Genomic DNA, 12,272 nt, shown 5'->3' with positions numbered 1-12,272 from the left:
TTGGGGTGTTTTCTCATCGAGGTGACCAGTTTAGCCCAGGAGCTCACTGCTGGTTTTGCAGCAGAAGCTCAGCCCCAAAGACACAGCATCTCTGCAACTGCCTCCTCTCTGGTTCCTTGGGAAAAGCAGTGCCTTCCAGATCTCTTGGAAGGCTTTTTTTCTGTGATTTACAGATAGAAAACTGCTAAATAAATATTTTAGGATATTAAAACAAGTTTCCCAAGTACACAGAGCAGTTTTGCTGAGATAAAGTATCTTTTTCAGCCATCAGTAATATAAAATATAAACTGAGAAGACAGCTGGGAGTTCTGGGTCCACTTACTCACAATATACTTTGCACATATTGCTTTTGACTAGATAATGTATTAACCAAGCCAAATCTTAAGTTTATTTTTAAAGATAATAGAGAAAAAGGGAGAAAACAAAACAAAAAAAGATACCTTGGCAAATATAGTCTTGACATAAATGGGCAGGTCTCCATGGGGACTTCCATACCCCCCTACAATACTAAATCCCAGTCCATCAGAGCCTTTCTCCAAAGCAATAATCTTAGGCTGAGGTGCTCTGAAAACACAATAAATATCACTTAGAATAGCAAAGTCTGTCTCTGGGGACTTTATGCAGAAGGAACACTTACAGAGATATTTATTTATCAAGTTTCTCATACAGTCCCAAACCACGACTCCTGTCCTTGCACTCCCGTGCAGCCCAGAGGTGGGATGCTGCTCCCTCTGCCTCAGCTGCTCCCTTTGCAAGGGTTTGGTTTTAGCAAGAGCTCAACAGGAACACTTCTGGCTGACACAGAAGCAAAACTCCCCTCATCTGCAGTGGCTGCACATATGGAGACTTTGCTTTCTTACCAGCCAAGCTTTCCTCTTCAGTCCGTGTGAGCAGCAACTGCAACAATTCCCTCACGGAGTCATTTTATTTTATGACTTCAGAAGAATGAGCCTCATGGACAGGGTGCAGCCAGGAACAGTTGTGTTTCTAGGAACACTTGTGTTTGTAGTCTCAGCTCTCCTGCAGCCTCTTTGGGCTCTTTCTAACAACCTTGATTTGACCCACAGCCCTGTAATTCCCCTTAGAGCCTCAACTCCCCTCGGGGGCTTTACTGTCTACACTGAGCAAAGGAAGATTTGTGGTGGAATTTAAAGCACTCATAAATATATATATACACCTTAGATTTAGAAAATTAATTTCTACAGATTTAGAAAGAATTATCAGGGACAAAAAGCTGTTTGGCAGCTTCCATCTCTGCAAAGGTGTAGCCTGTGGTGACTGATATGTAACTGTTTCTTTAGGACAGAATGATTGCATGCCCCAACCTAATCTGGCTTCCCACTTCTACATTCATATTTCCTCACTGTTTTGATATGAAAAGAAACTACAAATCCTTTTTGTGAAGTAAGCAATTCTCCTTTGAGAGCAGCAATAAAAACAGGATCTCACAGTGTAAGAGTAGCAAATGCAGCATGAATAGCTTGACTTTTGGACTAAAAACCCCAGAGGCAGGGCAGCAACTTGCAGCTCAACTTCTTAAAATAAATATAATGAATCCTAAGAAGGAAAATGTAGGATGTAATGAAGCTAATGAACCAAAATAAAGATAAAATGAATTTCAAAATGGTAACTGGAATGCTCTAAGATGCCCTGAAAAGCACACGATGGAGAAGGATGCATGGCCATGGGAGGGGTAGGTCTCTAACTTCCATCACCACAGAGAAGTGCTGTAAGTAGAATATTTTAAAATCAGATTTTTTCAAATTGTAAAGCTAAAAGGATTCTAAAAATAAAGTTAGTTCTGGGACATGCATTGCAATATTTCTCTCTGATACCAGGCTTTTTAACACCTCTTGCCTTAGGTCTGCCAATGAGAGATTATTTCAAATTGCTACAGGCACAGCTCCTTTGAGGCAAGGAAGCCAACAGACCAGGAAGATCATAAAACATTAGAAAGGAAAGCAGAGATTATTCTTTTTTACATATCCAGAACCAGTGCTTGAAAACACATTTTGTGCTTATTTACTGAAGCAAATTCTGACAGCAGAGGACAATGGGCACAAGTCCATACCCAGCTTGCAGAAAATCAGTTATTTTTTTCCAGGTGATGGAGAATTAGAGAGAAAAGCAATGGGACAGACCCCCTTCACCACCCTAGGCTCTTCCCTTGCATGGGGCACAGAAATCCACCTCAGTTTTGCAGACTAAGTACAAACTTACTCAGGATCTTCAGAGGGATGCTCAGCAGAAGAGTTCAGGTTGGATCCTGCTGACATGCTCTCCAGCTGGGTAGCAATGGCACTGATGTTGGTATCAGCCACAACCTAAACAGAAGGAGACAATGAAGCACTATGTGTATTCACTTAGTATCAAAGACATCTTGGCTAATTGTGTAGTAAATTAGGCAAATCAATCACTGACGTTTCTTTTTTTCAAGTAAATTTCAAACCTGAGTTCTACTCCCCCAAATTTTTTCCTTTTTCAATACTTTCAGATAACAGAAGTCACTTTTCTGGAGGTTTGCTCTGAAGCTTTTTCTTGCCTCTCCACAACTATCACTCAGATGTTGAGCAGAGCAGAAAAGTCTTTCTGGATAACTGAGAGAAAGAGGTTATTCTGTCAAGGAAACAGGTATGTCTTGGAGGCAGAACAAGGTATCTAGTACACACCTCTAGTACACACCCAGAAAGCACCTCAGCCTTGAATAAAATGGACATCCAAGGGTCTACTGGGCCACGAAACACCTCAGATTGGTTTGTTTGTGGAGTGGGGAAGAAATTAATCCTTGGTTTCAGCTCTTCTGCAGTTCCTGGATTCTTCACCTTCCAAATTTTGGCTCCTGTATTATTCTGAAAGCCCCATAAATTGTCACCACAGAGTAATTCATGGAGTTAATGACATCTGGACAGGTTGTGAGGCAGCAACATGCTCAGGCTTTTGGAAGGAATCCTCTCAATGTGGTATGGGTTAGTCACAAATACAGCAATGGGAAACCAGTTACTTGCAGGCTGAGCTCTGGGATTTGTCACTCACCAGGTTTTAGCTGCATCAGGACAGAAGCTTGTACCTTGCAGGCCCAGTGGGATTTATTAAATACCAAATGTCAATGCCCACTCCAGCTTTTTTTTTTTTTTTTACCTTTCATGGCATGCTGATTTCCTATTCTTTGCTTTGTTTTTTTCTGGAAAAACTTCAAGGAAACCACCATGAAGTATTTTGGATTTTAAATATTCCCAGCTGAAAGGACAGCAGTTTCCTAACAACTACCTGCCATGGCTATCCCCTAATTCCATCTCCTGCTAAAGAGATATTCTTCTCTGCTTGATGTTTATCATCTAGACTGGGGTCTGGCTCAGAGAGAGTGAGAAAAACCCAGTAAGTATATTTTCAATATTTCCTCTAGCTATCTATGGCTTTATTTTATCAAAATTAGCAGGTACTTTTCCCACTGCTTGCTGTGAACATGGTGCATGGGTAACATACCTTTTCAGAAAAAAAAAAAAAAAGTAGAATGCATTCTATAAATCCCCTGTTTTGAATGAATGCTCCCAATTTTTCCACAATAATATTTCCCTGCTTTCTAATCACTCAGAGCCAAGAGGGTGGTAGCATTTTCTAGGAAGGAAGATTAGTTCTCATGCAGACTCAGGATCTCAGATGCCCTAAATGAAGGGGTCCAGCAGACAAGATATCTGCACCTGGCTCAGCCAGCAAAGACACTGTTAAGTTTGCTTTGCCTTTGCAGCAGGGGTAAGAGTGCCAGCCAGTATTTGTCATATTTTGTTGTTAAATAAAATGAGGGCAAAACAAATCTATATTCAAAAATCTTTCAGCTGGCAGTAAGAACGTATCAGAGTTCAAGAACCTTGTAAAAAAGCTTCCCCTTATCTCATTACTACACCTGCAGACAAGAAATTAAATTAAACCAAAGCATCAAAACAGCCGAAAGGGATGATTGTTCCCCTGAGACCTTAATCTCCCATTTGCAAACAGCATTTGCAAACTCCTTTCCCATCCTTCCCAGGACGTGCCCATAATAAGCCTTTCCACACCACTGAACTCAATTATCTGACCTTTCAAAGCAGTTAGCCATGAAGTGGCCTAACCTGATAATAAATAGAATTACTTAATGACACATCAGTCATGATTATCACAGTGATAGGATTATTCCATTTAGATTTGGTTTAAAAAAAATAATAAAAGCAATCTGGTGATTGAGAAGTACCTGTGCTTGGCACAGGAGGTAACCACATCCCCACAGCAGGGCTTCAACATTACTCCCTGCTGGTGTTAAAATATAACATCCCACCTTCACAGAAGAGATTCTTTAATAGAGGAAAATAGACTCCATTCTATCAGAACATCACTCATTTTAAGCTAGACAGCAAAACTGCAGGAAAAAACCCAAGTGATAAACCCAAAGACGTTTCTAGGAGAACCTCTTTGTTCATGTGAGAGTCCACAGTGTGGACAGTGACAGTGTGCTCCATCAGGAATGTTTTTAAATACATGATGAGGTGGAATACTCTCTATTACAGCTTTCAAATTAGCAATTTCAGGTTCTGCAACAAGACTTAATTCTCTATTCAGGGAATATTGTTGACATGAAAAGTGAAATTACTCAACACTGGTAACAATATGATAACCATAATTTAACAGAAAATCCTCAGCTGGTGTCTATTTGTGTATTTCCTTTGACTTCAAGGGAACTACACAAATACACCATCTGCTTTGGAACTGGCTCCTCACTTACCAGGTCAGCAGTTCATGGTCAGACTAAACAAAGAATGAGCAAGACTAAAACTAAGTGTATTATTTCTTTTTTTTTTTCCCCCATTTTTTATAGTCACATTTTTACTGTAATGCAAGCAAGAAGCTTGCAAAAATCTACTGAGATGTGTTCCAAGCCAATATGCTGTGATAAAGAAAATTAGAGTAGGTTTTAGTACTATGTCTTTAGCTTGTTTTCCAGTTACAATAATTCTGCAAATGAGTGGTATTTTGAATCCTCTCTGGTGAGTATTTTTCCCATTTCTTTCCACAAACATAAACTCCAGATGAATACAGTGACAAGCAGCAATTAGAAGCAAAGTGGCAGAACACGTCCTCCTTGTAGCTAACAGAGAAATGTGGCAGTGATAACACAGTTTCCTCTCTCCAGTATTATTATTCAGTACCTGCAGAATAATCCATTCTAGGAATCCATTCATGTCTTAATGATGATGCTCTAATTTTTACTAAATGCTGGGAGTGTTTCTTTCTTCTCCCCCCTTTCAAGAAGAAGGAAATGCATACTGTGGGCAGTTTGGTCACAGTCTAGTTACAGGTGTGCACACAGAGACACACAGGGAATTTTTTGTTCCTAGTTAACTTCTAATTAGAAAACCAAACAAATAACAACGACTTGGAAGCTTGCTGATTTATCATGTGTAGCAACAAGTTATTTTGTTCTCTTTGTTAGGCTTTTATATGATCGTGCTCACAGCCTGTCTGAGTGGCAGTAAAGAATTTTTGAATGAAAATTATTTCTTGCTTTCATTCGGTGTAATTCCCATCAGCAAGCACCCTGCCATTCTGTGATGCCTTGTGCCAGGGATGCTCAGGGTTTGGGTTGGGTTTTTTTGTTGTTTTTTTTCTTTCCTGAATGCCATTTATCTACCCTCGTGCAGCTGCATGTTCAATTTATCACCATACCTGCAGGATAATGCTCCCATAAGCATTCTTTAGTAGATTAACTGCATCTGCATGAGACAGCCCATCCAAAGGTTGCCCATTAATACTGACAATCCGATCTCCAACCTGAAAGTACAACAGTAATGGAAAATTACTAGCATTAGGGAAAATTAAAATTAAGAATGCTTAAAATTCCTCATGAACTTGGCACGGCACAGTCATGCTTCTCTTTTGCAGGATCCCTTTTGTGAGGCTTCTGCATTGCTACTGATCATTTCCCATTCTTCAGAGCACACACAAATTGTTTGTTTTTTAAAAAAATAACAATGCCATCAGAGAAAAAAAAAGAGATGGATTTTACTATTTCCATTTGCAAGCAGAGAGATACTTTTATTGCTGTCCTCCCATGCAGAAAGGATTCATTTGTGTCCATATGTGCAGACAAGTTCATAATATAGATTATGTATATAGGTGCTGAATGCAGTGTAGGAAAGCAGGCACTTCTGATATTAATCTAATTAGCCTAAATGATTTCTTATTCTTCTTCTTCTACATAAAAATGATCTTGACCCTGGCACTTAGCACTGGTGTGTAATTCTATTAGAGAGGTGGCATGGACATAGCAGGGTGCACTAAGGAATCTCAGGGGCAAAAGCACTCCTGTGGAGCTGCATAACAAGGTCTTCTAAATATTAATAATTCCTTGAAACTCTCTGCACAACCTAAAATGCTCCTCACAGTCACCCCTAGAAACCCACACCTTGCAGGTGCCTTATTTTGGCATTTCTTTATAAGGGCCTTGAGAATGAACAGCTATCTTCTGACCTCATTTCTACTTGGTTTGAGCTCTAAATGAGGCCCAATCTGCAGTCCCTGAGATGCTCGGGACTTCCTGGGCACCTGCTGCTGCCCTCCTTGGGGCTGGCAGAACACAGACATTCAAAGACCACTTTTATGCATTTATGTATTTTTTATGCATTTATGCACTTTATATATTACTTATCTATGTGGGCAGCCACTGGGAGCACCCCAAGATGCAATATAATCAGAAGGGGAAGAAAAGGGCAAGTTTGGGTTGATTTAATTTTTCTTTTTGGGGGTTTTGTTTGCTTTGAAAAGATAGAATAGTCTGTGAGACATTATCAAAGTGATGGCATAGAGGAGAGTGCTTGAGGCTCCTGCTCTGTGGGACACATGGCAGAGGAGACAGGGAATATTGAGATGGCCTCAGTACTCACTCTGAGTCTTTGGGTACGTGCAGCCACCCCGCTGGCTTGGATCATAGCAATGAAGATGGGAGTATCTCCTAATGGACTGCCCTTCCCTCCTGCTATACTGATACCAAGAGCATCATTTGGTCCCTAAAACAAAGCAAAACAAAACATTTGCAATTGAAGCAACTCCTCAAGGTCAATATTCAGGGTACAGCAAAAAGGGACTCATTTGGAATGAGGAGAAAATAGGATTGACAGAGACAAACATCCTCCCACATGCAGGTCCCATTGCACATCTAACAACCTACTGCAAAGATAAATAATGCAATTTTACTTCTGAGATATGCTACAAATATTCACAATTTCAGTTAAAGGCGTCAGCTTTTTGAATTGATAGCAAATAACTCAACTGACCCTCATTATCTCCACAGTCCTTGGGCCCGTATCTCCTCCTGCTAATAAAGAAACAAACAATTAGCTTCTGTAATTAAGAGATAATATAATTAAGAGATAACACTGTCAGGTGACAATGGTCCCTTGCTGCTGAGTTATCACCCAGCAGAAGCAGAGCTCTCCTGTGCCAAACCAGGCAGTGGTGCTCACGTGAGGAGGAGGAGGAGGAGGAGGAGGGGGGGGATCTCTGCTTCACCCCGAGATGAATGTGGATGCGATGGCTACGGCTGACGGGTGTCACCAGGACACCCATTGTACCACAGCCCCTGCTCACCACAACCTATTGGTCAGCAGCACTCTGCTGGCCTGAAGAAAAGCCCTGTTGTGGGTCTCCCTCAATTCAAGATTGGCTGACTCTTCCTAAATCACAGTGTCCCTGTCACAAAGGGCAGGGTACAGGGCTGGGCTGAGGCTGCCGAAGCTCCACTGAGTTCCTCTTCTAATTTATGCTGTATTAGTAAATAACAGACAGCCAGGAAGTCTGGCTGGCATATATCTAGTTACTGGGTATTTAAAAGCACTCAAGATAAGATGAAAAAAAAAAAAGGGGGGGGGGGGCACCTCAAAGTAATCATTCAAACTGGGACTTAACAGCCTAACAAGCTGATGGCATAGTCAAGCCTGGGCTTTGCTCTACCACCCCCAAATTCTATCTTTAATTGAACTATTTTAAGAGTCTTTCAGAGTAAGTCTCTTTCAAAAGTTAAAGATTCTTAATACCACAGATGAGTGTTACTCCCCACCACGTGTGATACCTGCCTGGAGTGCAGACTACCCAAAAAAGCCAAACACCTCCTGCAGGGCAGGGAAACTGGCAGAAGAAATGTCTTCTGTCCAGAAATTACTTCTGTCCAGGGTCAGACATGAGTAAAGGCCACCAACTTCTCCACAAGTTGCTGCAAGTCAGAAATTTAGCACTTGCTAAATCTGCAAATTGCAAACTAAGCATCATGACTCTCATTCCCAAACACCTCTTTTATACACTCAAGAGCAACAAAGATATAAATGAAGTGGTGGCAGCTTTATTCCCTGAGAAAACTGTTTCTAAGGTGAGAACCTTGCTTGTGCTAAGCCTCTGAGGAGGATGTTGGGGAGTAGCAAGGAAGAGGAATTCTGCCTTTAAAATAGAGGAGCCATTGCTCCACAAGTAGACATAAAAATAATTCATCTGCTGGAAAGTGTTTGGGTCTTAAAATATCAGTGGTACGTCTGCTGGGAGAGTGAGTAGGAAAACCAGAGTCAAGTATTCAGCTTCGCTTTTAAACTGACACAAATATAAAGCAAATAACACGCAGTGATTCTGACAGCTGCCCAGCTCCTACCTGAGTTTCTCTGAGCCACATCTGCTGAGGATCTTTTCGTGCTGACAAAATTCTGTAAGGTAGAGAGGACTGGAGCAAGAGCAGGGTGGAAGTGGCTATGGACACTCTGCTGGCTCACCTGCAGTTAAAAATAAATCAAAACCCATGAGTTGAACCCAAAAGTTAACTTTGAAGCAGTTCCTGCAGAGTATGGGTGCAGTTGGGCCCTGTGCCAACCAGGCTGGAAATACCACCAAGGCCATGCAAGTGCAAATCCCTCTGACTTCATTTCCAAAGGGGAAACTACAATAAATCTGGGAGGGTCTGGAGCACAAGTCTGCCCAGGAGGAGCTGAAGGAACTGGGGGTGTTCAGTCTGGAGATGAGGAGGCTGAGGGGGAACCTTCTGGCTCTCTACAACTCTCTGAGAAGAGGTTGGAGCCAGGGGGGTCAGACTCTGCTCTCAAGGAATAAGTGACAGAACAAGAGGAAAGAGCCTCAAGTTGTGCCAGGAGAGGTTTAGGTTGGATATTAAGAAAAGAAGGCTCTGGGGAGACCTAATAGCTGCCTTCCCTGAAGGGGGCTACAGGAGGGCTGGAGAGGGACTGTGTGCAAGGGCCTGGAGTGATAGGATGAGGGGCAATGGTTTGAAATTAGAGAAGAGCAGATTTAGACTGGATGGTAGGAAAAACTTCCTTACCATGAGGGTGGTGGAAAAATGGAACAAGTTGCCCAGGGAGGTGGTTGAGGCCTCATCCCTGGTGATGTTCAAGGTGAGGCTTGAGGAGGCTCTGAGCACCTTGATCTAGTCGGGGGTGTTCCTGCTGGCTGGAGGGGGGTTGGACCTTTAGAGGTCCCTTCCAACACAAAATATTCTATGATTCTATGAAAAGGGAGAGCCTCCAAGGACAGCAGCTTGTGCATGGTACCTATTCTTGGCCATCCATTTCCAGCCCTTCTCCATTTCTGGGCTTTATCTTCAGACTCTGCCCCTGGAGGCAACATCATTATCAATTTAGGAAGCTGAACAACAGGATTTCTGGAGAGCCAGATCTTTTCATAAGTCAGCTGCCTTATACACAACAAAGGCCTGGTCTGTATTTCTCCATCCACAGCAGAACATTCTCCCTCTGAACTCAGGAGGAGGTGAATCAAAAGCTCTGGCAGGGTTTGCCAGGACTGACCAGCCTGCAGCTGTCAGAGATGAACAGCAGGCAGAGCACAATTTCCACCTGGAGTTGCCAATTCCTGGGTCAGTTAATGTAATTTGTAACGGGCATGAAAGAAAACTCTGTCCTGCCCCACAAGGCTCCTATTTCCATCCTTAAAGGTATGCAATGGACCAAGAAAAAAGCCAAGTGAGGACAAAAGTTCTGGATGCTCTTGGCCAGTGGCTTCTAAAATTGATTTGCTCACAGTTGTGCAAATCATTCAAGCTGGTTTGCTGCATTATTTGCCAAGACTTTTTATAACTTTTGGAAGGGTTTTGCTGGGAAACATTCAGTTTTCAGAATCACCAAGTCACTTATGAACAGGGAGATGATGGCTCTCAAATGACTCTGCAATAACAGCAGAAATGTAGATTTCTTGTATTAAAAGAAATGCAGAAATCACCAGGCTCTTGTAAAAGCCTCTTATGCTACAAAAGAAGGGAAATGCCACTGATCTGATTTTTTTTACCTAGACTCACAGTAGATACTCAAGCATTTTTGCCTCCCTTTCAGACATGAGTTTTACACAGTAAAACTGGGTGGGTGGGTGATTTTTAATTGGCACTTTTTGATTCCATCGCTCCTGCTCAGACTTGCTGTTGATACAAATGTCCAAAGAGAAGCAATGCTCAAGGCTGCTGTCTTTACTTAATGCAATCAGTATCATTTTCCTACATTCTTTCATTTCTTGTTGCCTGCTGCATGCAGTGCAGATGCTTCTCCAGTTGTATTTAGTTGTGATTTCTAAAGCTCAGCTTACTGCCCCAGCTGTTCCTGCATGGCTTTAGCCCTCCCTGACACCTCTCCCACCCAGATAGCAGGCTGCATTGCTGCTGCCCTTCAGAAAGTTAAATCACCCCACATGACTACAATTCTGGCACCCTTTTTGGGTTGTTCATGCACGACATCAAGGACAAACCTCTTCTCTTCCTGGCCTCCTTCAAAGCATTCCCACTTTAACTTACATCCCCCCTAAGCCTCCTATAGCTTCTCCATTTCCAAAACCAAGTCCTTTGAGCATCTCTGGTGGCTGAGCTGGATCCCACAGGGGTGATTCCTCTCCTGCCAGCTCACACATCAGTGTGAGGGGGAGATGATGTCTGGGTGATGTCCCCTGGGTCACCAAAAGCTGCCCGTGAGCAGAGAGGGGGAAAAATTCTCCAGAGCAGCAGCCACAGAGTGTGTCTCTCTCAGGGACACTGGCAACCTAAATGTCACAGTGAAGCAGTTGGTCTTCAGATGGAAAACCCATTAAAAAAGGTTTTTCTGAGTCATCTTCCCTCGTTCTTCTCCCTTGCAGTACCTGGACTTTAACCTAAACAGTACCAGTGCCTGAACTGACTGGGAGGCAGAGGGGAAAAGCCCTGCACTGATTGAAAAATGAATTGTTGTCCTCGCTTCAGGTGAAAAGCAAGTGAAGCAGGAAATTGCTCTGTGTTTTCATTGAGAGGAAAGCAGCTCTCATGTGGTTCTGCTGTAAGATGGGCAAAGATACAGTTCAGTTTCATTAGCTCATTTTGATTGACAAAACGGCTGCAGAAAATATATACAGCTTTTTTTTTTTTTTTTGGCACATTTAAAAAAAACTCAGGGCATCATCATTTGAGAAAGAAATTATATATTTTTGGCTTGTCTCAAGAGGACACTCCTTAAACTAAAAAAGTACATTAACCAGCTCTTCTGCTTCATCAGCATTTCAGCCTGACCCTTACTTTGCAGTTCAGCCCAGAAAATTATTACAATAAAATACTCTGTTCCACGTCCTCAGCACTGAGCATCTCTGGGATGGCTGCTCTGTCCCTGAGCCTTGCCCTTCACAGCTCCTCTTTACATGGATGAATTTGTCACTAACCTGATTGTTTTCAGATGTTTTCCTTGATGACAGCCACGATCCAGCTCGCAATCTCCCAAGCTCAAGATGCACCAGGCCTTGGGCACACTTGGAAAAAAATAACCCCACAATGTACAGCATTTAAGTAGAAATATAATATTTCATGCTCTCCTGGAGAGAGTTATGTTTATATTCTGCACCACAGCTCCCTGAAGAAAACCACAAGGAATGCTCAAAATGTTAACATTTGTGTGTAGACAATACAAAAAGTAACCCTCCCTGGATTAAGGTTTATCCTGAAGATTCATCCTGGTTGCTGAAGGAAGGAAGGAAGAATCTTCCTGCTGTAGATGGCCAATTACTCAGGAAAAATAACCAAAAAGCCCCCAACTCTCTAGTGGACATTAATGAAATGGATTTCCTAAAAAAAAACCCACTTCAGTGGACATATGCAGCAGAAAAGTGATGATTTTAACACATATGCATTCAACTTAATAATATACTCTCACATCACTGATTTCCAATACTTAAATAGGTCAACTTTTGGCCACCTGAATGCAAAAAGCAAGGAAATTATTAGCCTTTCCCTT

The 12,272-nt window shown here is 42.2% G+C and overlaps 1 protein-coding gene across 16 annotated transcripts in view; it reads right to left on the bottom strand.

Annotated features, from left to right (window-relative positions):
• Nucleotides 1-12,272, bottom strand: part of PATJ (PATJ crumbs cell polarity complex component) — a 147,002-nt gene that overhangs the window by 3,555 nt on the left and 131,175 nt on the right. For 11 of the 16 annotated variants that reach the window (XM_030455275.1, XM_030455278.1, XM_030455279.1 and 8 more), the window contains 7 exons: nucleotides 11,704-11,790; nucleotides 8,663-8,780; nucleotides 7,302-7,342; nucleotides 6,912-7,034; nucleotides 5,695-5,799; nucleotides 2,221-2,324; nucleotides 441-564 (listed from right to left, as the gene is read on the bottom strand). In XM_030455275.1, the coding sequence (XP_030311135.1) occupies nucleotides 441-564; nucleotides 2,221-2,324; nucleotides 5,695-5,799; nucleotides 6,912-7,034; nucleotides 7,302-7,342; nucleotides 8,663-8,780; nucleotides 11,704-11,790 (702 nt within the window). Of the gene's footprint in view, nucleotides 1-440; nucleotides 565-1,517; nucleotides 1,728-2,220; nucleotides 2,325-5,694; nucleotides 5,800-6,911; nucleotides 7,035-7,301; nucleotides 7,343-8,662; nucleotides 8,781-11,703; nucleotides 11,791-12,272 lie in introns of those variants that run through there. The other 5 variants (XM_030455282.1, XM_030455287.1, XM_030455286.1 and 2 more) reach the window with 4 other exon arrangements.

This window comes from Calypte anna, chromosome 8, assembly GCF_003957555.1.
Source record: "Calypte anna isolate BGI_N300 chromosome 8, bCalAnn1_v1.p, whole genome shotgun sequence".
NCBI lineage: Eukaryota > Metazoa > Chordata > Aves > Apodiformes > Trochilidae > Calypte > Calypte anna.
This window is presented reverse-complemented; position numbering and strand designations above follow the sequence as displayed.